This window comes from Schistocerca serialis, unplaced genomic scaffold, assembly GCF_023864345.2.
Source record: "Schistocerca serialis cubense isolate TAMUIC-IGC-003099 unplaced genomic scaffold, iqSchSeri2.2 HiC_scaffold_1420, whole genome shotgun sequence".
NCBI lineage: Eukaryota > Metazoa > Arthropoda > Insecta > Orthoptera > Acrididae > Schistocerca > Schistocerca serialis.
In genome coordinates this window covers 6,742,771-6,768,663 of record NW_026047648.1, presented here as the reverse complement: position 1 = coordinate 6,768,663, position 25,893 = coordinate 6,742,771, and the positions used below count along the sequence as shown (strand labels likewise).

Genomic DNA, 25,893 nt, shown 5'->3' with positions numbered 1-25,893 from the left:
AGCCTAGAAACCAATGTGAACCATCCAATAGCTAATAAGATATTTGGTTATAAGAGGAGTTGCTATTGAGGCATATACACATTAGAGGAGGCAGAGAACTGAACAGAATTATTTTCTTTAGGACGCATGTGATAATAGTAATTTTGATATGAGTGATGTGAGTGACTGAATGAGATGAGTGAATGTAATTTTAGTTTAATAAGAGGATAAATAGTAATATGCAGAGAGTTAAATGGAATATAAGATGAGAAAATGGTATTATTATTATTATTATTATTATTATTATTATTATTGTTGTTGTTGAAGTAAAAAAGTAAGTGATGATGAATAACAGGAAAAAATATATATAAAATGCTGAGGAATAAGTATATGTTATTTGTGAAGAATGAATAATGGATAGGTGAGAATGTTATGGGTAATTGAGAATATGTTGAGAGCAAAGAAACTAGATTTGAATGCTATATCACATGTACTCGTGGAATACAGAATGAAAGTAGTGAAAGAATATTATTTATTGAAAGATTGGTATGCCTGAGATAATAACTTATGTGATGTCTTATATATTCTTATAACTAAAGGTGAAAGTATAGATTTATGTGGAAAGAATTATTTACAGCAGCCACTTCTGAAAATATACCAGAAGATTTAAATCTATAACACTTTAACACTAATCTAATGGGAACTTGTAATGAAATTTTTGGAGTTATGTAGGCTTGACACTTCAGATTGGAAGAATTATTTAAGAGAACATATTTAGCAGTCATCTAATGACATAATTAAAGCTCATCTACTGAACTGAACTGTTGCACCATTAAATAAAAGGAGAATAAGGAGAAAACAAAACGTCAGTCCTCTGTTGCGGTTCATACTCTCATCCCTTCCTTAGAAAAATTTATACATGTTGATGAAATATTTGACATTATATAACTCGTGATTATCTGACAGTATGGAGAGACATACACACATATTTACTTATGAATAGAATTTTACAGGTACCACAAGGTAAATACAGAATGGATATACAGCATGGAACGCAGCAGCAATTATCTGACAAGAACTAAGAAGATTTATTTATTTATTTATTAAGTAAAACATTTATTTATATTGCTTGATACTCATGAAAGGAAGGAGATCAACTACACAAACTTTATAGGAACATGATTGACTTGAACTAGATATATATATATATATACACACACTTACCACACTGATGTACATACTTGTAGGATCCTAAGATATTTAGAGGGGCATCACTCTAAGAAACGGTAATAGAGGGGCACCACTCTTAGAAACGGTAATAGAGGGGTACCACTCTTAGAAACGGTAATAGAGGGGTACCACTCTTAGAAACGGTAATAGAGGGGTACCACTCTTAGAAACGGTAATAGAGGGGTACCACTCTTAGAAACAGCAATAGTGGGGACACCACACTCAGAAATGGTATTAGGCATAGGAAATTTTACATTGTATTAAGTAAACATGTATTTTGTCTATCATATTTTATTTTGGGTAGTCCACTGTAGGAGGTAACTTTACTAGTATTTATGAAGTAGTTAGCAACCATCCCATGAACCTGTCCTACAGAGGGCTGTCTTGAAGCTTGAAATGTGTGTAAATTTTATTCCAGGACGCAAGATGAATTTTAAGTTGAATATTCTAGCGAGTTGCCACAATTATTTTAAAATGTTGCAAGTGTAGCGAAAGGGAAAGGAACAAAAAAAAGGAAAGAAAGGAAAAAGAATGAGCTAACAAATAAAATGTATATTTCAATCTGAATGTAATTTAATTCACATGTCAGAACAATGATATTGAATGTAGCGTAAAAATTTACTATATTTTTCCATTTAATTCTGTATATGTACTATATGACAACAATGTAAATATCTCATGTAATGATTAATCGTAAATATTTGTATATTCATGTACTTACTAGCTATATCAAGAAATGTATTTTAAGGAGATGTTAATGAGCTGCAAAGGACTTGTGCATGTAGCACATGATTCATATAAATGGAACTGAAAATGCAAAGAAGAAACCAACGTGATGGAACACTGGTCAAGCAATATTTACGTAGTGTCAATATGCTTTGAAATGTGTGGTGTTGTGGAAGCCGGCAGGTGTTCAGGTTGGTGTAAAAGACAAGCTCATCACCTGTCGTAGGCAGTGAGGTGTTTCCTGTGCCCTCATTGACCATTTATAGCCCGGTAGACGCCACCAAAATTCGACTGCTGGAGATCACAATTTCGTGTTGACACAATGCACAAACTTTGGATTTTCTTCAAGTCACATGCAAGAGATCCAGGCAGTACACACACACACACAAGCCGATACTACGTTTAAAGACATTGGAGCAATAAAATAGAAGCATTTATTGTTTGAATTAATTCCACTGCAAACACGAATCATGTGAACTGAATTCAAACGCCGCAGTTCAAAGACATTAATGTTACGACTCCTAAAGAAGATACACACCAAAAAGACTGTATACAGAGACTGATATGCAAAGAGCATTGTGCTCAGAAATATTTTTTGTAACATGTAAAATTCTTGTTTTCTTATATATTTTCCATACTGCCACACTAGTTTGAGGAGCGTGTCAGTAGAGGCGGCATTGTAACGGTACTTTGACTACCGCGCCTCCGCCAATACAAAGATATAATTTATGATTGCGCATGCAGAAGAGCGCTACGCCAGCGACCGATTTTTATAAATAATTTTGATCTTTTGTTTTTTACTTTTGCGTAGGTGTGTTTTTGAACAACTAATGGATTACTCTCTTGTCTTCATACGTGTATTTTTCGGCGCTGTGTTAAACAAGGTTTTAAGTGGAAATTAAAACTATCTTACGAAACGAAGTTATTTCAGTAGTGATTCAAAATGGTTATCGCCAAATTTATAAATTAATCCTGACAGTGACAACTTAAAGAAATTTTCATCGGATGGAGAACAAGAGGACCAGCAAAAAATGAGAAAAAGGACATCCTATAAGAAAATTAAGAAGTATTCCAGACACAGCCACGAAGACTATGTTGTTGTTGTTGTTGTGGTCTTCAGTCCTGAGACTGGTTTGATGCAGCTCTCCATGCTACTCTATCCTGTGCAAGCTTTTTCATCTCCCAGTACCTACCTACTGCAACCTACATCCTTCTGAATCTGCTTAGTGTATTCATCTCTTGGTCTCCCTCTACGATTTTTACCCTCCACGCTGCCCTCCAATACTAAATTGGTGATCCCTTGATGCCTCAGAACATGTCCCACCAACCGATCCCTTCTTCTGGTCAAGTTGTGCCACAAACTTCTCTTCTCCCCAATCCTATTCAATACTTCCTCATTAGTTATGTGATCTACCCATCTAATCTTCAGCATTCTTCTGTAGCACCACATTTCAAAAGCTTCTATTCTCTTCTTGTCCAAACTATTTATCGTCCATGTTTCACTTCCATACATGGCTACACTCCATACGAATACTTTCAGAAATGACTTCCTGACAGTTAAATCAATACTGGATGTTAACAAATTTCTCTTCTTCAGAAACGCTTTCCTTGCCATTGCCAGCCTACATTTTATATCCTCTCTACTTCGACCATCATCAGTTATTTTGCTCCCCAAATAGCAAAACTCCTTTACTACTTTAAGTGCCTCATTTCCTAATCTAATTCCCTCAGCATCACCCGACTTAATTAGACTACATTCCATTATCCTTGTTTTGCTTTTGTTGATGTTCATCTTATATCCTCCTTTCAAGACACTGTCCATCCCATTCAACTGCTCTTCCAAGTCCTTTGCTGTCTCTGACAGAATTACAATGTCATCGGCGAACCTCAAAGTTTTTATTTCTTCTCCATTAATTTTAATACCTACTCCGAATTTTTCTTTTGTTTCCTTTACTGCTTGCTCAATATACAGATTGAACAACATCGGGGAGAGGCTACAACCCTGTCTTACTCCCTTCCCAACCACTGCTTCCCTTTCATGTCCCTCGACTCTTATAACTGCCATCTGGTTTCTGTACAAATTGTAAATAGCCTTTCGCTCCCTGTATTTTACCCCTGCCACCTTTAGAATTTGAAAGAGAGTATTCCAGTCAACATTGTCAAAAGCTTTCTCTAAGTCTAAAAATGCTAGAAACGTAGGTTTGCCTTTCCTTAATCTTTCTTCTAAGATAAGTCGTAAGGTCAGTATTGCCTATATTATAATAAATACTACGTTTCTAACAGAATTATAAGGTAAATTTCGACTTATTTCTGATTCTATTTCCTTACAGTCGCTTTTTGTAGTGTTGCCGACACGGTCTGCCATGCACAGTCAAATTACAGCACGATCTCAATCAGTAATACGAAGTCCGCCTTACCTGTAACTTATTCCATCAAAATTCAAAACCCAATCAGATTTTCTATTTTGTATTTTCACGGCAGAACCCCGAGGAAAGGAAACACTACAGCAGGGTACCCTCCCGTACAGTGGCTCGCGAGTATGCCTGTAGAACTGGAAGTGGAATGCCTCAAATTAATTATCGTAGCCAAATTAGAGGTTACCTGTAACTGCATCAGTGGCAGAAAAGTACAAGTGATGGTGCCAGCAATTTTGTGACAGTAAATGCAACGTTTAAGACCTCTGGATACAGTCACAATGTGGAACACACAGCCAAGGAGGAAAATAAAAATCTGAAAACCATTCTGTGTTAATCTTGACTGTGAATACACGGATAGAGTGGAGCACCTGAGTGAATATTTAGACAAAATATATAATACAAATTAAAGGCAAAAATTCGTTCTGAAAACTGATAACATTCCCTTTCAATGCATTGGTATTAAATGCTTTGCAACTCTTTAGATGGAACACAAAGAGCAAGCAATATAATTTTATGTGAAGGCCTTTTGTTAATTGTGTCAGATCCACAAATAAGAAAGTCACACAAAGAGAGGTACGAAATAGAGGATACAGTGGGACAAATGGACAAGGGAAGATTAATTTCTTAAGAGAAAAGTTAATACCAAACGGAATGATTTGATTTAAAAAATCACAGATTGCCACAAAAGTTTTGATACGAGCCCAAATGCTTACAGCAAATGACCACAAAGATTTACCGTATTTACTCGAATCTAAGCCGCACCTGAAAAATTGGACTCGAAATCAAGGAAAAAAAAATTTCCCGAATCTAAGCCGCACCTCCAAACCGAAACAAATTTGGTCCATTGTAATATGAGACATAATTTAGGTCGAATGAAAGACGATACAGCTATAGTAGTTTGGTTCGAGTCGTAAGCTTAGCAGTTAAGCTTTACCAGGTAGCCATTGCTATGCGTCAGGCGCTCCGTCCGTATTTGTACGGGTACCCTTCCTTTTTCACGTGCTTCGTCTTGTTTGAATAGATTGTTTATTTTTCTTTGATCTGATAAGTGCCGTTCTCTTTGTTATAGGTGTTTATGTCACTCTAAGCTGAAAATGCATTACTGTACTGTGTCATGCATTGTGTGTCGCATTCTGATAGCGCGTGTTTACGGCCTGTCGCCGCTCGCGGCATGGCTTGCTTTTGTGCGCGCTACCGCCGCTTACAATAAAAAAAAGAGAGGAATCGTCTCATTAGTGAAACAATGGCAAGAGACTGCTATTTGTTGTTTCTTACACTGCTGCTTTCTTCGATAATGATCAACAAGAACCAAATAATAGACTTCGTATGATAGAAGACATTCTGAACCAGAGTTTAGCTAAAATTTTTCTCCGTTTGAGAATCTTTGCTGACGCCTCTTTTGTACATTACATTCTGCTCAGAAATAAGAGTCATCTTAGATTTAAAAATCTAGTCAATTGCCGTGCTTCATTTCTGACTGTTATCACTATGAGGCATAAGAATAATACGAATATAAACATGACATGATATGTACATTCTTCCGCGTTTGCTGTTGTCTCACACTAGTTTCGTAGTTTATTAGGCAGACAGGATTTAAATGAGATAGCAGCAAACATGAAAGAATACATGGCAAAATGTTTATATTCGTATTATTCTTATGGTGAAGAGAATACTGCATGTGATTCACAGTTCATAAAAGTCCCTATTAGCAACCATCTCTTCCCACAGATAGAAAAAAATTCAGAACGTAGAGTTGGCCATATTGACAAACATCCCAAACAGTCTTTCCAGTCGGATTTTTGTAGTACATTGAAATGCTGCTTCATTCGAAGATGGACAATGCGGAATTTGTATTTACTTCATTGGATAATGTACGAAAATGCAGTGGTCGAAACTCTGAGCGGAGAAAAAAAGCCCGTCTTCCACCTTTTCTTAATTTATTTACTGACGCAGAGGTTTTGTCGCCAGTATTTATCTTTGTGCCTGCAAAGCATGCCTGTGTAGCGCTACATATATTCGACCCTTTCGACGGCAGAAGTCTGTTATGGCGGCACCTACCAACATTTTTCAGAACTTCCGCTTACTTTGCACCCGATTCTAAGCCGCAGGCGGTTTTTTGGATTACAAAAACCGGAAAAAAAGTGCGGCAGAGATTTGAGTAAATACGGTATTCAAGTGGAGTTCTCGATGTGCTGTATCACAAATAGTTTACTCGACGTGCTGACAAATTAGTGGACCGTCCGTGTAAACCAAAATAGTTTTCATTGCCTTTAACATCAATACTTTATTTTAACATAACACAGACGTATTTAACAATAAATCACAGTTTGAACATCAAATTTTACATACAGCTTTGCAACACTTATGCACAAAAAACAAGACAGTGCGCATCAAAAGATTTGCAAGTTTTTGCAAAATAAGTTATTAAAAAAATGTACCTTTGGAAGTGAATGTACTTAATAATTTTTTTAGCCCTCTGCAGCTCACAATCTAATCTTACAGCCACAGGCATGTTGAAAATGTAGGCAAGTTGTCAGACCATATCCTTGGCACAGTACGAGGGGACAGGTTCGGAGACAAATTGGGATAGCACTGCACTAAGTTACTGAATTAAATAAAGCACAGTGTAGTGCTTGCTTACACTGCAAATCAGCACAATAGAACATGTGGTTAAAAAAAGATGTTTATGTTTCACATATCCATAAAAATTAGAAACCATATTCATGTTCCAGAAAATAAGTATTACTTGTTAATGTGGAAACTAAGCTCAGTTCTTTGCAGAGAGCACAATTGGAGCCCTGTTTTACATCCTCATAACAGAAGCTAAATGTTCTATCTAAGTTCGACAGTATTCCTCGTACGAAGATAACAGCTAGGTTTCTGTGCAAAACCATTTAGTATGTGCCTCAGTTTACTGGCAAAGACTACATTTAAAATAAATGTTTATCATAGAAAGTAGTGCAGGCAAAGATTATGAGCTGAAAGATAGGAAAAAAGATTCAGTGTGTGAGAATACAGTTCTATTACATGGACATACAAGACACAACATTTCATATTCCATGCTCCCAGCACGTTTGAAACAAAATTTACAAATTCAACTACTTTCTAGGTAATTGCAAAAGTTACATTACAACTAGTTTTAAAGTTTTCGTAACAGCGAATTCAATCGACAAATACCTCGAGACAAAGCACCAATACTTTAAGCCGATAATTAGATCATCAGACTACCACGGTGCAGAGGAGATTGACAAAGGATAGGTTACAACTTTAGACAAACGACTTCAGGATACACAGAGCTGCTATTTTGGCTCAGACAGTAATGTCACACAAATTATTTTTAATCATCAGTCAGTGTGAAACAGAATACGAATAATCTCTCATAAAATGTGTAACAGATCGAAATGAAAAGTTGCCACAATAATCGTAAAGGTAAATCCTCTTACATACTTGTGCAAGCGCTGGGATGTACATTGTGGACACAGAGTTAGTGTTGTTTAATCTTTAGGTAAAATGCAGATACATGCAGGCTGATACATATATCTATAAAGAAAAAACCTTATTTTTTCAACTGTGATTCTCCAAAAATTCTCTTTAATATTAGCAGCCTTGTACACTAGGCAAGTGCAAATATTGTATTGTACAAAATATCAGATTCCTTTTTACTCTTTCCAGTTAAAGAGGATATTACCGGGGCCAATGAATAATTTCCAAAATTTGTTTAAAAAATAAACAGCCAATGCTCAGACACAATGACCGATTTCATTTACTCGGCAGGACACAACTGACCCGCACCACTCGAAGAGACGACAAACGAAGATCGAGATTCTGGGTGTTTCTGTTAGAATGTTGCAATACACATATTTCTGTTAATTTCTTTCTCCGTCTGTGAGGAATCCGTAACAGGTATTCCGCTCGTCACGGTGGACCCTAATACTTCGTCGGGCATTTGAGATACCGAAGTGACATTTTTATCAAATTTTCATATTATGTTGTCTGGTTATTACTCACAGGGATCATATTGCTGCAGAAGACCCAGGTGCAAAACCTACCCAATCCGCCCTCCCAGTACGCCCTACTCCAGTCCCGTCACAGGACTATCCTATCCCATAAGAGTTAGGGCCGCGTGTGAAAGCCGCCATCTCGTCTGCAAACTCTGCTGCAATTACTGCACTTTTATTTTATTTTATTTTATTTTTTTTTTTTTTTTTTTTTGCTGGCAGCTGACGAGTTGCCCACCACAACTGGCAGCCACTGCCAAACTGTGGCCGAGAACAGAGTCGAACACCCGGCAGCACAATGCGGTGCCGCGCCCGAGACGCTCTAGTTCGGCGGCCGCTTCGCGGGGCGAGCCGTCCGAATCCTACCCTCGGGCTCCCACTTTACTGGGCTGTGCAGACGGGAGATATCCTCACAAAATATCACTCGCTCCTGTAAACCTCTCGGCATCTATCTCCACCGACCCGCGGTCCCGAAACGCCGCGTGCAACGCTTCCCCGTCGTCCCGTCCCGTCACCATCTTCCGATCTGTACCTGTCGTCACGCTCGTCATGCACTGTACGACACGGGCTCCGGTACCCGTATATCACGTACCTAGCCCGTGCACCTACCACACGTGTCCCCTACATTCCCAGCCGGCAAACCTGCCGTCCCCCTCCGAGCCGTCAGCCCCCCCTGCCCCCCCCCCCCCCGCCCTCTCTTCCTGCCTGCTACCTACCTACGTCCCTCCCCTCCGCCCTTTCTCTTTTCTTCTTACTCACCCTCGTCAACATAACCGCCACCCCACCAGCTGAAGTGGAATCCCGGCACTGTGTGTCCACCCAGCAGAATGTAGGGCACAGGTTGGTTTTTGTGTTGTGTGTGTGCGTTTGGATGAGAGAGAGAGAGAGAGAGAGAGAGAGAGAGAGAGAGAGAGAGAGAGAGAGAGAGAGGAGGGAGGGAGGGAGGGAAAAGGGAGGCGGCATGCAGTGCTCTAACTCTGAAAGCTCTCTTTTGTCTGCACCTGTCGACGATGTTAAGAGTAGAGATGTTGGTCCTATACTGGACAGATTGAGTGTACCCTTACACTCCTCTGCTGCATCACAGTGGAGCTGTTAATGGTTTTTCTTCTTTTGTTTATTTATTTACAACACGCTCCACCACAATATTTGTAATACTGTGTGTGTTTTGCTGTGTTTATGCTGCACGACGCGAGGAGGGAGAGGGTGAAGGCCGTTGCCAGCACACCTCCCGCTCCTCCCTAACAGAACGGAAGAGGCCACCGAACTCGACATACCCGTCACTTCTCGAGACACTGTGCACAGGTTCGGTATTTAAACCGGGACACAGGTGCAGAGTTTGGCGATCGGAAATGTCACACCGCCACGTCTCCTCCCTTCGCCGGTAAAATAGTGCCGCCGAAAACTTTTTCCGGCACCAAAATACGGACCGGCCGATCCCGAGTCGAGAACCGCCGTACGACTGCGCGTCGGTGACATCGGCCACGTAGGCAGGTAAATTGTAATAAAAAAGGAGCACTTCGCCAGTTTACATTTTGCAGTCGTACGGTGGCCAGTTTCAGTGTACGTGGCACCGAAAGTGATTGCGGGGAGGGAGACACCGGCACCCGGGGACCGTCGGTGCCGACGGGCGAGTCGGTCGAGCCGGAGCACACGCACTTACGGGACGGAACACTAATGCGTACGCTTCTCGCGATCGTACGTAAAAGTGAAAAGGGAGTGGAATACGTACGTGTGTGAGCGAAGTGACTATTTTAAAGTTCAGAACTGTACTTTGTACAAGAAAGTACAAGGGTGGGCCGTTACGTAACAAATGTAATTTCCATCGGTGGGCACGTATTACTTGAATTTAAAGTGAAATACGATAATTGTATCGTACAAAATTGTTCACGTATTAAAATCCCTTCATTTTAATAGAATATTTCGGACGGAACAGAATCTTAGAACAGTGTGGGAGAACAGACGGGGCACAAGCCGTAGGCCCGCGGTCGGAACTTCAGTTATCGGCACCCGTACCTCTGCAGTAAGTTGCCCTCTACGAATGACTTCTTATCGATGTCCGGTGCCTAATTTTTCCGACCGGCCGGACTACGGCGAGATCCTCACTTTTACGGATCTCTCTCTGTCTGCCGCCACCGGCACCCGTTACGGTGGAGAAAAGCCCGAATGCGGTCCGAGGAAATGGCCGAAACTAGTTGCTGGTGAATAAAAATCTGAAAACGTGATCGAGATTCTCTCTACTCGACTTTTAGACTGTTACTCCGATCGCTGCTTTGCTCCAGTTACAAAATGCCGTCTATAATTTTACACGAGTATTAAGCGTAGGAACTGAAAGCCGTCGACTGTTAGTGAGAGACTAGTCTCAGCTCTCGGGAGAACACAATTACACGTGTCTACGTAATAAATGAAAGTATCAAAATGAGAATCTATTTGATTTAGCAATCTGTCCGTTTCGTAATACTGTCAACTACTGAATAATACACCCTGTCTTCCAATACATTAGGGACACCTCAAACTGGCTAATTACCGTCATCTTTTATACAAGATTCTTTGTTTTTAATGAGAACTTCTGGGTGACGAAGTAAAATGCAATTTAACAAGTCCTTCAGGCAGATATTGCTATGCATTCTCTCTCTCTCTCTCTCTCTTACTGTAATACGTGTAAAAATTTAAAGTGTGTACATAGGTGTAGGTGTGTGTGTGTGTGTGTGTGTGTGTGTGTGTGTGCGCGTGACGAAGGGGGGGGGGGGGGGGGGGGGTTGCAGGCCACACTCATGCACACCTTTTTTTTCTTTAGGCTGGTGTGCTTGTATCTCTCTCTAAACTCATAGAGGGCATATATCTTCCACTTCTGTTCTAACACACTAAGTCATACATTTCTCACCTTTTAGAAAAGTGTAGTCAGTCTTCCCATTCATATAGACCCTTCAAGCCTTCTAGCTGTTCATTAAGTGTGTTATCATGTCCATTGTAATTATCCGGGCTGTTATGCCCTGGTCGGTTGACGAATTCTGTGCCAATTCCCAACGTTTCGTCTCCGGCTGCAGGAGACGTCTTCGAGGGGGTCCGTAGCTCGACGGAAGCTCCGACACACCCACCGGCTCAGTCAGTAGCGAGCTACCGACCCCCTCGAAGACGTCTCCCGCAGTCGGAGACGAAACGTTGGGAACTGACACAGAATTCGTCAACCGACCACAGCTTAACAGCCCGGATAATTATAATGGACACGATATTTCCGGCCGTTAAAGTCTACATTTTAGTAAACTGCGTTATGTTTTAAATAATGTCTCTTATCGTAAATCTGTAAAGAGGCACACGAAAACAAAATTATAAGAGACCCTTATGGACGTATATCGAATGACGAGGAAACATTTCCACGTGCACAGTTCAGTGGGAGAGAATCGGGCGGGGGTGGATCGTCATACCTCACTCTTCATTAGTTCGAGTCCGTATCGAGGCATCGAGGTACGTATTTCAGCTGTCCGGTCTTCCCAGTCACCAGACACACCTCCAGGCGGAGCGCTCGGCGTGCTCGTACAGGCGAGCGCAGCAACTGCAGTTAGGCCGGAAGCTAAACGCCGACCCCGCCCCCGCCACACGTCTAGCCTCGCGCGACGGCACGGTCGGCGTGCCCTGTCGGGAGGGGCGGCGTCTGCAAATACTGGCGTGGTAAGACAGAAAGGAGAAAGCGTAAACCGGCGAGAGTGGGAGAGCGGAGCGCAGTACGGCCCGGCTCAGCCGCGGCATTCGGCGGACGTGGCGGGCGCCGCGTCGTCGTCGGCCGGGCGCAGCCGCAGCAGCAGCGCCGACAGCACGGTCGTGCCGCGCTCCTTGGTCACCCACTCCTCCGCCTCCGCCTGGGCTGGCGCCCGCGCAGCCGACACCTTGTATGTCCCCGGCTGCACCAGCACCTGGAACGCCGCCCACGCACGGTACCGCTGCCGCGTCTTGGGGTCCAGGAATCTGCGAGGAGAAGAATTGCACTGCGACTCGAGTGATGAAGACTCGATGATGATTATAATGATTACGATAACACCAATGTCAACTTGAGGAGGATGACTACGAGATAAGGATGACTCGATGAGGGCGATGATGACGACATGACGATTTAATGAGGGTGATGACCACGACGATGGCATTTCGTGATGATGATAATGACAACATTTGATGACTATAGCCATATTTGAGAATGGTGATGAGATTGTTGTCGATAATGGTGTCCGTGCAAGACAGCAAGGTCTTCAGATCGCAACTGAAATTTTATCAAACCTTTGCCCTTTCAGCTCGATTGCCTCGCTAGGATGTGGAGTCGAACCCATTATCTTCAGTTATTTAGTAAGTAACAGTCTTCATTGTATAAGGGGCAGGAGGCAGGGGAGATCGGTTTCAATGTACGGGCTTCCACGTCGTACCTGTCCCCATTTCGCTGCCGTTTTAGAGCCACAGTTCCTCAACCGTGCACCTTTATCCTAGGATATCCAGAAAATTTTGCCCAATTCGAAGTCCCCCACTCGGCTCTGACCTCGCTATCGACTCGTTTCTGCCCACCCGGTAAGCGAGCACTAAACGGATAAGTGTACGACATTCTCGTGCTACAAATGTGGCCCACTCCAAAACTCACTCGCGGCCCACTCCAAAACTCACTCTGACTTCTTGCGGCAGGGCAACGTCTTGCTGACGGCGTGCCGGATGTCCGGAGAGAAGACCAGCTGCGAGCCCTCGGAGTCCGACTTGTCCCGCATCCGCTGCAGGCCCAGCTCACCTGTCCACCGCCAAAGCAAAACGGAGTCATTAGTTTGGAAAACTATTTCTACACCTCGTCTTGTACACTAATGGGGGGGGAAAAAATAAAAAAATAAATAAATACATAAAAACAAAAAAAATTAGAACACCAATAAATAATTAATGTAGAGTAACGTAATTTCGAGAGTATACCACTGTCTAAGTAACATATGTAAGTGATGAACGTAAGGCATTGCAAATGCGAAATGCAGGTACATTAATAACTGGTTTAACCAGCAGAACGTCGAATGCGAGCAAGCAAAAGTGGACGCATTGTGTGGTACGTGTTCTGCATGTCAGTACGTGAGACGGAGTCCCGTGCCCGTCGCACTCGGTCAGTCGATACGGGGTCGGTTAATGCCGTCTCTGGACGCCACCGGAGTTATCGTCCGACGGTGCCCAGTACGTGTTCGGTTACACACACATCTCGCGATCGAGCAGGCCGAGGCGACGTTCGACACGCACTAGTGTGTGTAGCAATACGACAGTAGTATGCGATCAAGTGTTATGCCGTCGGAAAACGCTCCTCAGAATGCCGTTCACGAATGGCAGCACGACGGGTCGAATGACTAGACTGGCATACGGATTTGCAGTCAGGGTGCGTGGAATACCGTATTTACTCGAATCTAAGCCGAACGTTTTTTCGAGTTTTTGTAATCGAAAAAACCGCGTGCGGCTTAGATTCGAGTGCAAAGTATGTGGAAGTTCTGAAAAATGTTGGTAGGTGCCGCAGCAACTAACTTCTGCCGTCTAATATTGTAGCGCTACACAGGCATGCTTTGCAGGCACAAAGATAAATACTGACGGCAAAACCTATGCGTCAGTAAATAAATTAAAAGAAAAGGTAGAAGAATGTAAACATTATGCCATGTATTCTTTCGTGTTTGCTGCTATGTCATTTAAATCCTGTCTGCCCAATAAACTACGAAACTAGAGTGAGACAACAGCAAACGCGGAAGAATATACATATAATGTCATGTTTATATTCGTTTTACTCTTATGCTGAATAGTGATACAGTCATAAATGAAGCACGAATCTAAGATGACTACCATCTGTGCAGAATGTAATGTACTAAAGAGGCGTCTGCAAAGGTTTTCAAACGGAGAAAAATTTTCGCTAAACTCTCGTTCGGAACAAATTCTATCATACGCCGTCTATTATTTGGTTCTTGTTGATCATTATCAAAGAATGCAGCAGTGTAAGTAACAACAAATAGCAGTCTCTTGCCATTGTTTCGCTAATGAGACAATTCCTCTCTCTTTTTTTTTTTAAATTGTAAGCTGTGGTAGCGCGCACAAAAGCAAGCTGTGCCGCGAGCGGCAACAGGCCGTAAACACTAATTATCAGAATGCGACAAACAATGCACGACACAGTACAGTAATGCATTTTCAGCTTAGAGTGACGCAAACACCTATAACAAAGAGAACGGCACTTATCAGGTCAAAGCAAAATATAGCAATCGATTCAAACCAGACAAAGCACGTGAAAAAGGAAGGGTACCCGTGTAAATACGGACGAAGCGTCTGACGTATATCAATGGCTACCTGGTAAAGCTTAAGTGCTAAGCTTACGACTCGAACCAAACTACTGTAGCTGTATCGTCATTCATTCGACCTAAATTGTGTCTCATATTAAAAAGGAGCAACTTTGTTTCTATTTGGAGGGGTGGTCTACAACTTCTCTCTCCCCTTGAATTTTGAGTCTCAAATTTCAGGAGCGGCTTAGAATCGGATAATTTTTTTTCCCCCTCGATTTTGAGTCTCTTTTTCAGATGCAGCTTACATTCAAGTGCAGCTTAGATTTGAGTAAATACGGTAACCGCACGGGTGCTCCTGCCGTCCCACAGAATCGCATCCCAGACTGTAATTCCCAGTGTCGATTCAGTGCGTCCGGCACGCAGACGTGTCTGTTGCAGGCCCTCGACCGGCCTCATCCTAACCGGCACACGGCCGCCGCCAGCACGGAGGCAGAACCAGCTCTCCTCTGAAAATACCACAGACCTCCACCCTGCCTTCCGGCGAGGTCTCGCTCGACTCCACTCGAGTCACAAGTGGTGGTAGTTTGTGGTCAGTGAAACACAAACTACAGGGTATCTGGCTCAGAACTGCCCTCGAAGTAACCGATTTGTAGCAGTTGACTGTGTCACTGTGGTGTCAGCTGCTGTTCAGATTGCCGCTGCAGCTGCAGTACGGTGCACTCGGGCCGCATGCGAACGCGACGGTCTCCCCCCTCGGTAGTGCCATGCGGCCATCCGGAGCCGGGTCTCCTCCTGTCGTCATAACCTCTGCCGGCAGTCGTGTACGGTGGCTACATTCCTCCCGAGTCTTTCTGTAATACTGCAGCGGTAACGTCCAGCTTCCTGTAGCCCTATTACGAGACCTCGTTCGCACCGAGTGAGGTGTGGATAACGGTAGCTTTGTCGCCTCAGAGCCATTCACGACTAACGTCGGCTCGCCACGTCCGATATCGAAGGTAACCGGTGCTTACGACGACACGTATTCGAAGCGAACCCGATTTGCACCCTCGTAGCGGCATTACTAACGCCTCCTTTATGAGACTGACTTTACCTTTCAGGTGTAGAAACGTGCCCACAAACTTTTGTTCACGTCGCACGACTCCTCCTCGGTGCCGCAATTTTCTTTCTTCGGTCACTGTATTCGATATTCTGTGTGTACGCATTGTTTCGTTTTTACTATTTTTCTCACTGTGTTGTTAGAATGTTTGACACACATTATCAGTGTTACAATCCAGTTTAGTAAATGTTTATACAAAAATTGCCCGATTATAAACAAAACAGAAACAGTAACGAAATATTTTTTGTCGATCGTGTTCCGCAGTTGACAAAGTGTAGAAATTAGAGCATGTAACATCTTAAGTGCTGTTGAATTTATTGATTATTGTATGACTGTCTCTGGTCAAACACCATTATGGTGCACAGATTTCTGTTTACAGAAACAGTTACATACATATACACATAACGAAAACACGTCAAAAATGTGGCATCTCTATTTAATGTATCGTCATGTGATTCCTTTTGTGTGAATAAAAAGTATTTTTAATTTTTATACTTCTGGTTGGGTTTTTTATGTAAAGTAATGTAATGTATGTATGTTTGTATGTATGTATGCAAGTCTTGCTGTGAACAAAAATCTGTGCTCGATAATAGTCTTTGCCCAAAATTGCTGGGACAATAAAGAATAAATTTAACAGCAGCTTAAGCTGTTACATGATATTTCCACAATTTATAAAATGTAATTACAGAACAGGTTGCAAATCGCGGATATGGCTCTCAGCTGCATATTTTGCTAGTGACACACGGAATCGGCACCGGACACAAGGAATATGCGCCAGACGACGAGTCGAAGCAGAAGTTCCTGCTTATTGAAGTGGTCACCTCGACCATTCTGGCTATCCGTGCATCCCTCCTGGACTTAGCCAGACCTCCGTATGTCACATTGTCTACATTACGTTACACAGCCCTTCAGTCACGCGTGCGTGTCTCAACGACAGTGTAATGCAACATACAGACACAACATAAGCGTAGACATAGTATAAATCATTAAATATATATTGCTCAAAGTTATTTTATAATTACAACTGTCAGCGTAATACAGTAGCCTTTCATAAAGTCTAGTCATATTAAGTGTACCACATTAAGTTAAACTACAAGGACCATCCAGAAAGCAAAGAATATTTGCACACACACAGTCCGTCTGCCCATCTCGTGGCAGCCCCCGTCGGCTTCTGGCGCCAAGTGTGACGCAGGCAGTTGCCGCAAGAGTCGTAAGTCGGACCTCACCACGCGGTTCGTCGGAGACAGCTGCGTCCCGAACTGTGGCCACTGCGAATACCACCGTGTGCGAGTTGCCGAGGAGTTATTTGTTTTCTGCAGGTGGATAATGTTAGACCCAGTAAATTTTTCCGAAGACTCGTTGCCATTTATGGTGAAGTGTAAGGAATGCAAACAGTGTCTGAAAGTGGACGTAACATTTAAGAATGGGAGAACGTACGTTCACGACCCAGATAGGTCGGGGCAAACTTCGGTCACCAAAGATAGGCCAAAACACGAGGCGGATAGCACCGTTCGAGAGGATAGACGAATATCGGTTAGCGACTCGCGTAACCGGTGTCAGGGAGGTCGTCATTCAATTGCGCACGAAATTGTGACTCGGCACTCGAGGTACCGCAAACCCCGTGCAAGCAGAGGGCCACACGTGCTCACGTACAGCCAGAAACCTGCGAGAATGTGTGCCGTGTTAGCATTCTCGGAGTGTTACGAAAGCGGCGGTGAAACGTTTGCCGACTAGATCGTTACAGGAGATGAGACACGGGTCTCTCGTACCCCATCCCAAATGAAGCAACTGTCTAAAAAGCGGTCATACTCGTCCGTTTTGCACTCTGTTTCACGACAGAAAGCAGCGACGCACGCCGTGCTACTCTACAACACTGTCGCCAGGCTGTCCGGAACTGCCGAAGAGGCCAGCTCTCGCGGGAAACTATTCTGTCGCACGACAGTGCACACCCGCACACCGCCCGGCAGACACGAGCCTCGCCGCTCGAGCGATTCCGGCGGAGCACCCTCGAGCATCCTACCTTCCGGACCCGACACTGTCAGATCGTTTACCATTTCCCAAATCGAAAGAGCACTTTGCCGGCACACCGCGAAGACCCGAGGACGCCCCTGCGACCCGTTCTGGTCGAACAGCCGGGCGGCCGTACGGTACGGAGAAGGCACAGACAATCGGTGCCGAGATACGACAAATGCCTCGATGTCAAAGGCAACTGTGTGGAAAAGTAAAGAAAGTATGTTTCAAAATGTGTAAATTCAGTTTCTGTATTATTATTATCTTCTTTCCTTTCTCAAACCTTAGGTCTGGTTAAAATTGGAAAGTGACACGGACCTTGATCGAGCGTGACTTCCTTTTAACTGTACGGTATATGTCACATTGCATTTAGGAACTTTCAGGTAATTGAACGTGTATCAATAATTACAGATTTCTGTAGCTGTATATATACGTTTGGCTGTAGCTGTATTGCATTGATGTACTGGTGGATATTGTGTGGTATGACTCCTGTACTTGATAGTATAATTGTCAACTTTATCCTGATGCCACATGTCGTTGACTTCCTCAGCCAGTCGGATGTATTTTTCAATTTTTTCTCCTGTATATATGTTGTATTGGGTACGGATATTTCGATTAGTTGTGTTCATTTCTTCTTTTTATTGGTGAGTATGTCAGGTTTGTTATGTGGTGGTGTTTTATCTGTTATAATGGTTCTGTTCCAGTATAATTTTGTATTCATCATTCTCCAGTACATTTTGTGGTGCATACTTGTATGTGGGAAGGTGTTGTTTTATTAGTTTATGTTGTATGGCAATTTGTTGATGTATTATTTTTGCTACATTGTCAACTCTCCTGGGGTATTCTGTATTTGCTAGTATTGTACATCCACTTGTGATGTCATCTACTGTTTCTATTTGTTGTTTGCAAAGTCTGCATTTATCTGTTGTGGTATTGGGATCTTTAATAATATGCTTGCTGTAATATCTGGGGTTTATTGTTTGATCCTGTATTGCAATCACGGATCCTTCCGTCTCACTGTATATACTACCTTTTCTTAGCCACGTGTCGGATGCGTCTCGATCGATGTGTGGCTGTGTTAGATGATACGGGTGCTTGCCGTGTAGTGTTTTCTTTTTCCAATTTACTTTCTTCGTATCTGTTGATGTTATGTGGTCTAAAGGGCTGTAGAAGTGGTTATGAAATTGCAGTGGTGTAGCCGATGTATTTATATGAGTGATTGCTTTCTGTATTTTGCTAGTTTCTGCTCGTTCTAGAAAGAATTTTCTTAAATTGTCTACCTGTCCATAATGTAGGTTTTTTATGTCGATGAATCCCCTTCCTCCTTCCTTTCTGCTTAATTTGAATCTTTCTGTTGCTGAATGTATGTGATGTATTCTATATTTGTGGCATTGTGAACGTGTAAGTGTATTGAGTGCTTCTAGGACTGTGTTACTCCATTTCACTACTCCAAATGAGTAGGTCAGTATTGGTATTACTATTATTATTAAAGAGTACCCCTGTATCGTGAAACCTTCTTTACTCACTGGACGGCCTCTGGTACATGTACACATGTGTTTCCTCCCTCACCTGGCAGCAGCAGCTCGCCGCGGTCCAGCACCTGCCGCACGTCGCCGAGGCGCGCGCCCCAGAAGGCGACGTGCCAACCCGCGCACGGCTGCGGCGGCGCGCCCGCGCTGTCGCCGCCCTCCTGGGGAGACGGCTTCGGCCGCCTCTTCAGGGGGAACCTGTCGGCAGGGGGGTGCGGCGTGAGGGCCGGGCCGAGTGGCCGTCGTCGAGACTTCGGCACTTACCGGGAGCGGCTCCGGTGGTCGGATCTACTTTACGAATCTGTCCGTTTCCGCTTTCAATCTTGTCAGATGCTACGAAATTTTTAAAATCTTTATCAAAATGACTTTGGTCGAAATGTAATTTTTTATTTCTCTTCCTCTGTAGGATCATTTCAATCCCTGTATTAAGTTCTCCATTTGCTCTCGTTTTCTTCTAATGATTCTTTTTCTGCTTGGAATCTTTGTTCCGGTGATTTTATTTATTTTTATGCTGTAACTTCCATTTAATTTCCTCCATTTTATCGTCCTCTATTTTTGTCTTATCATCTTTTATTTTAGTCCGTGTTACTGCACACATTATTTCTATTCCTCATTTTGTCTGAATGTCTTTTTTGCTTACAGTCTCTTCTCTTGTTTACATCTTCACCTGTATTATTTTGTCCACAGTGCTTTAAGAATTCACGTTTTAAATGTTCGTTTGATATAAATAAGGGTGAGAGAAAGAGTACATATTCCAACAAAAATTCAATTTTGATTACAGTGCAAAGTCACTATAAATAGATTATTTTCTATTTGTTTTTAACCAATAGATAAGCATTTTCAAATGTTTACATATTATTAAAGATAAATAATAATAATTAAATTCACACGGACAAAGATTACAAGTGGAAAAAAAAATGTTAAGAAAAGAAAAAGAGTGTGATTGGAAAGCTTATACGGTGATTAAAATGATGTGACTTCTGACTACTCTCAAATGAGTGCCCACCAGGCTGAATGGCTAGGACCTCAACTACATAATTGTACAGACGGTTTCAGAAAGCCGATCCCACCACTGGCTACCTCTCCACGTTAGTGTACAGGTCACCCAGCCAATCTAATAACCGTGCCAAATTTTTCTTATACTATTAATTCACCGTCGCCTACGTGCCGAGTAAGGTTGACGTCTCGGCAAATGGTCTCTCTTCCCCTGGAATGTTGTTGTTGTTGTTGTTGTGGTCTTCAGTCCTGAGACTGGTTTGATGCAGCTCTCCATGCTACTCTATCCTGTGCAAGCTTTTTCATCTCCCAGTACCTACTGCAACCTACATCCTTCTGAATCTGCTTAGTGTATTCATCTCTTGGTCTCCCTCTACGATTTTTACCCTCCACGCTGCCCTCCAATACTAAATTGGTGATCCCTTGATGCCTCAGAACATGTCCTACCAACCGATCCCTTCTTCTGGTCAAGTTGTGCCACAAACTTCTCTTCTCCCCAATCCTATTCAATACTTCCCCATTAGTTATGTGATCTACCCATCTAATCTTCAGCATTCTTCTGTAGCACCACATTTCGAAAGCTTCTATTCTCTTCTTGTCCAAACTATTTATCGTCCATGTTTCACTTCCATACATGGCTACACTCCATACGAATACTTTCAGAAATGACTTCCTGACACTTAAATCTATACTGGATGTTAACAAATTTCTCTTCTTCAGAAACGCTTTCCTTGCCATTGCCAGCCTACATTTTATATCCTCTCTACTTCTACCATCATCAGTTATCCCCTGGAATAATGACAATTAATATCAAGCGAGATTTTCGTAATTTGAAAATTTTACAAATATAGGCAACTCACTTTAAATATTTGGAACTGCAAAACTGTGCACTTCAGTATTATATGGACAAGTCACAATTTGAATCGGACAGCTCACCCAAACTCCTGGGTGTAAAAATGTACAAGGATGTGAAATGGAAGGTCACTCTGGTAAGACATGCCGTCCACTCAGAACAAAACTTTTCACTCCTTCCTCTCAGACAGACGAAAAATGTGCGTGTAAAAACATCGACACGAGAACTTCCCACAGCGCACTCTTCAGTCTCCGCGGCGAGAGAAGCACTAGCACAGAGTGTCGCCGGGGGCCTCCGCTCACAGTCGTGGAGTCGCGCCTACTCGGCACCCCGGCTCTGCAGTCTCGGGAGTCACGGAGTGAGGGGCGGTGCCGACAGTGGCGACGTGTGGGAGCAGCCGAACACAGCTTAACAAAACTCCCGTCCTGCCTACAGAGACGATTGTATCTAACTATTTATGAGTTACGAGTTGAAAAGAGATCTGTCCACCAACAACTGTAAAACGTTCTTACAAAATGTTTCTCAAATATGTTGTTGTTGTGGTCTTCAGTCAAGAGACTGGTTTGATGCAGCTCTCCATGCTACTCTATCCTGTGCAAGCTTCTTCATCTCCCAGTACCTACTGCAACCTACATCCTTCTGAATCTGCTTAGTGTATTCATCTCTTGGTCTCCCTCTACGATTTTTGCGCTCCACGCTGCCCTCCAATACTGAATTGGTGATCCCGTGATGCCTCAGACCATGTCCTACCAACCGATCCCTTCTTCTTGTCAAGTTGTGCCACGAACTCCTCTTCTCCCCAGTTCTATTCAATACCTGCTCATTAGTTACGTCATCTACCCATCTAATCTTCAGCATTCTTCTGTAGCACCACATTTTGAAAGCTTCTATTCTCTTCTTGTCCAAACTATTTATCGTCCACGTTTCACTTCCATGCATGGCTACACTCCATACAAATACTTTCAGAAACGACTTCATGACTTAAATCTATACTCGATGTTTTAACAAATTTCTGTTCTTCAGAAACGCTTTCCTTGCCATTGCCAGTCTATATTTTATATCCTCTCTACTTCGACCATCATCAGTTATTTTGCTCCCCAAATAGCAAAACTCCTTTACTACTTTAAATGTCTCACTTCCTAATCTAATTCCCTCAGCACCACCCGAGTTAACTCGACTACATTCCATTATCCTCGTTTTGCTTTTGTTGATGTTCATCTTATATCCTCCTTTCAAGACACCATCCATCCCATTCAACTGCTCTACAAAATTCCTTTGCTGTCTCTGACAGAATTACAATGTCATTGGCGAAACTCAAAGTTTTTATTTCTTCTCCATGGATTTTAATACCTACTCCAAATTTTCTTTTGTTTCCTTTACCGCTTGTTCAATATACAGATTGAATAACATTGGGGAGAGGCTACAACCCTGTCTCACTCCCTTCTCAACCACTGCTTCCCTTTCGTACCCCTCTAACTCTCGTAACTGCCGTATGGTTTCTGTACAAATTGTAAGTAGTCCTTCTCTCCATGTATTTTACTCCTCCCTTTTGAAGAGAGTATTCCAGTCAAAATTGTCAAAAGCTTTATCTAAGCCTATAAATGCTATCTTCTAAGATAAGTCGTAGGTCAATATTGCCTTGGACGTTCCAAAATTTCTACGGAATCCGAATTGATCTTCCCCAAGGTCCACTTCTACCGGTTTTTCCATTTTTATGTAAAGAATCCGTGTTAGTATTTTGCAATTGTGACTTATTAAACTGATAGTTTTGTAATTTTCACACCTGTCATCACCTGCTTTCTTCCTAATTGGAATTATTATATTCTTCTCGAAGTCTGAGGGTATTTCGCCCGTATCATGAAATATACAGGAGTTATTGAAGGGTGTTTACGTCATCTAGTAGCTGGCAGAGTTTGTAGCTCTCTTACAGCCCCGGACCCTCTGCAGATCGTGAAGAAGTCACACACCACAATTTTGTGGTACTCCACACCAAGTCCATTACTTCGAGGAACTCTGAGAAAAGCAACCGTAAAAAAAGATATAATTAATGTACAAGTTATCACAAATAGCATCAGGGTGAGAGATCATTCGGAAGGTTCATATTGGCTCAGTCCAGCTACACAATTTGCCAGTTACACTCTGTTGGAAATGCTGGCAGGATTCTTGGAAAATACTGCAGATCTAGAAAGGAGACTGCTTACAATACACTCTTTCAATCCACCTGAGAACAGTGCCCAAGTGTGTGGGACTCGTACCAAACAGGGATGAAGTAGCAGGTACTAAACATATACGAGACAAGTGCGTTACACATTAACGCCGGGCCGAGTAACTTTTATTGAATGCTGCACTGCAACTCAAAGTGACACAAGAACACAATACTAATTTTGAACACAGACATCACGTCTCTGTAAATGACATCTGAACGTTCTATCAACTGAAACTTCCTGGCAGATTAAAACTGTCTGCCGGACAGAGACTCGAACTCGGGACCTTTGCCTCTCGCGGGCAAGTGCTCTACCATCTGAGCTACCGAAGCACGACTCACGCCACGTCCTCACAGTTTTACTTCTGCCAGTACACCTCCTGCCTTCCAAACATTACAGAAGCTCTCCTGTCAACCTTGCAGAACTAGCACACCTGAAAGAAAGGATATTGCGCAGACATGGCTTAGCCACAGCCTGGGGAATGTTTCCAGAATGAGATTTTCACTCTGCAGCGGAGTGTGCGCCGATATGAAACTTCCTGGCAGATTAAAACTGTGTGCCAGACCGAGACTCAAACTCGGGAAATTTGGAAGGTAGGAGACGAAGTACTGGCAGAAGTAAGGCTGTGAGTACCGGGCGCGAGTCGTGCTTCGGTAGCTCAGATGGTAGAGCACTTGCCCGCGAAAGGCAAAGGTCCCGAGTTAGAGTCTCTGTCCGGCACACAGTTTTAATCTGCCAGGAAGTTTCATATCAGCGCACACTCCGCTGCAGAGTGAAAATCTCATTCTGTTGTACCAACTGTTGAATTCTCTGACATTAGAAATCCCCTCCTGAGTCAGTGAGCCATTCCAGGACCACTGTACAAATACCCTTACTGTCAGAACATCTGTTTCCCCCTCGACGTTCTCTTAGCTTGCCGAAGTCTGGATTTCCCGAGCGCGCATGTGTGGCGTTGGCAAATTGTCGACGTCGGTTCACTACGGCTGGACGTGACACTGCATTTCGTCCACACACTGCCAGCATTTCGCAGTCAACCTGTGCGCAGTTTAGAAGTTTCGCCCACAAGAAACTCCCTGTACCGCACACACTGACTGCCGCACCATTTCAGTTGCACACCCTGACTAGCCCGTTACCTGTGCCGCAGCAAAACTGCGTCTGCAGGAAATGGGAAACGCTCGCTCTTCCGACAGTGCGCCGGCTGCTCTTTTCTGCGCAGTGGTCTCGGCGAGGAGTGACGGGTAGCCTACTTTACGGAGCACGAATGTCCTATAAATGGAAGTACGGGTTTCTCTGACCCGCAGGAGATTGTCGTGCATGTGCTCGAACCTGAATTGGTCTGTGGGGAAGTGAAACAAATCTGTGAACAAAACTGGTAACCTTACCTCAAGTCGTTAAAATACGCACCGTATTTCCTCGCCAAACGAGCCGAAGAAATGAATAACATGAACGAGGCTGGAAATACATTATTCTGTTCTGGCAGCAAGCAAATAGATTGACGAATCAATAAACGAAACGTGAAGGAATAACTGAGTTGAAATAGTGATCAAATAGAATTTGTCTAAATATTTCAGTCAAGTGACCAAACCGTCAACTGAAGCCCGATTTAAGGTGCAACTTTCAGGTCACTGTCAACTACGTGAGACAGGGGCGCCAGACACGCCGGCGTGTAAACTGCCCACTCACCACATCGTGAACAGTTTGGCCACACTGACAATCGGATCGCAGTGCCGAGTGTAGAGTTTTAATGTGTACAGCACAGTAAAGACGGCACACGTATAAAAATGGAATGGTGACACCATCTGCTAACATGGCGGCTATACTTTCATTACACTGTTTCATCATCATCATCTTGGACAGTTTCCAGCCTCTGACCGGGTTTGTTTGAAACGCAAGCCTGTCCATCGTCTTCCGTCTTGCCACCATCTCTCTGCCTTCACCTCGGTGCAGTCTTCTCCTTTTTTCTGGACGCATTCCTCCACTCCTTTCAGCCGTCTGTCTCTCCATCTTCCTCTCGATTTCTTTCCTTCCAGTCTCATCTTGTGCATCCTCCTCCATTCACTTGGCATGCCCATACCATCTCAGCCTCGATTTCTCTACCTCCTCTTGTAATGGTTCCACCTTCATTAACTCTCTGATCATCTCATTTGTTAACCTGTCTATCTTTGTCACTCCAGTACTGTTCCTCAAGAATTTCATCTCATCTCACTAGCTTCTACTTTGCTTCTCTCTCTTCCTTTCATAACCAAGGTTTTGGATGCATATGTCAGGATTGGGACATAGTAGACCGGTATATAACCTTTGTATTCTGTCTGTGATCAATCACATTACTTCAGTAGATTTTCTGTCTTCTTAATGTCTATTTTACTGTCTGCTTTATTTTCGAGACACACGACGGAGGTCGTATTTTCACGAAACACGGCGAAGGTTGCACGAAGATTTGATATTTTTTCCTCTAAATACTGTTTGGTCTTTGTACGTATATGAAGTGTGGGACAGAGCAACTTGCTTATTTACAAATTCGATTAAAAAAAGTATGCAGATATATTATATACACTTAATACTTTGAACAACACCAAGTACAACACTTAAATTTTACTT

The 25,893-nt window shown here is 43.0% G+C and overlaps 1 protein-coding gene across 1 annotated transcript in view; it reads right to left on the bottom strand.

Moving 5' to 3' along the window:
* Positions 1–11,092: 11,092 nt before the first annotated feature.
* The window catches only part of LOC126443040 (neuralized-like protein 4), a 279,279-nt gene continuing 264,478 nt past the window's right edge, over positions 11,093–25,893 (bottom strand). Inside the window, 3 exon segments of the mRNA XM_050090885.1 lie at positions 11,093–12,310; positions 12,992–13,109; positions 19,283–19,440. Of these exon segments, the coding sequence (XP_049946842.1) occupies positions 12,082–12,310; positions 12,992–13,109; positions 19,283–19,440 (505 nt within the window). The 3' untranslated portion in view covers positions 11,093–12,081.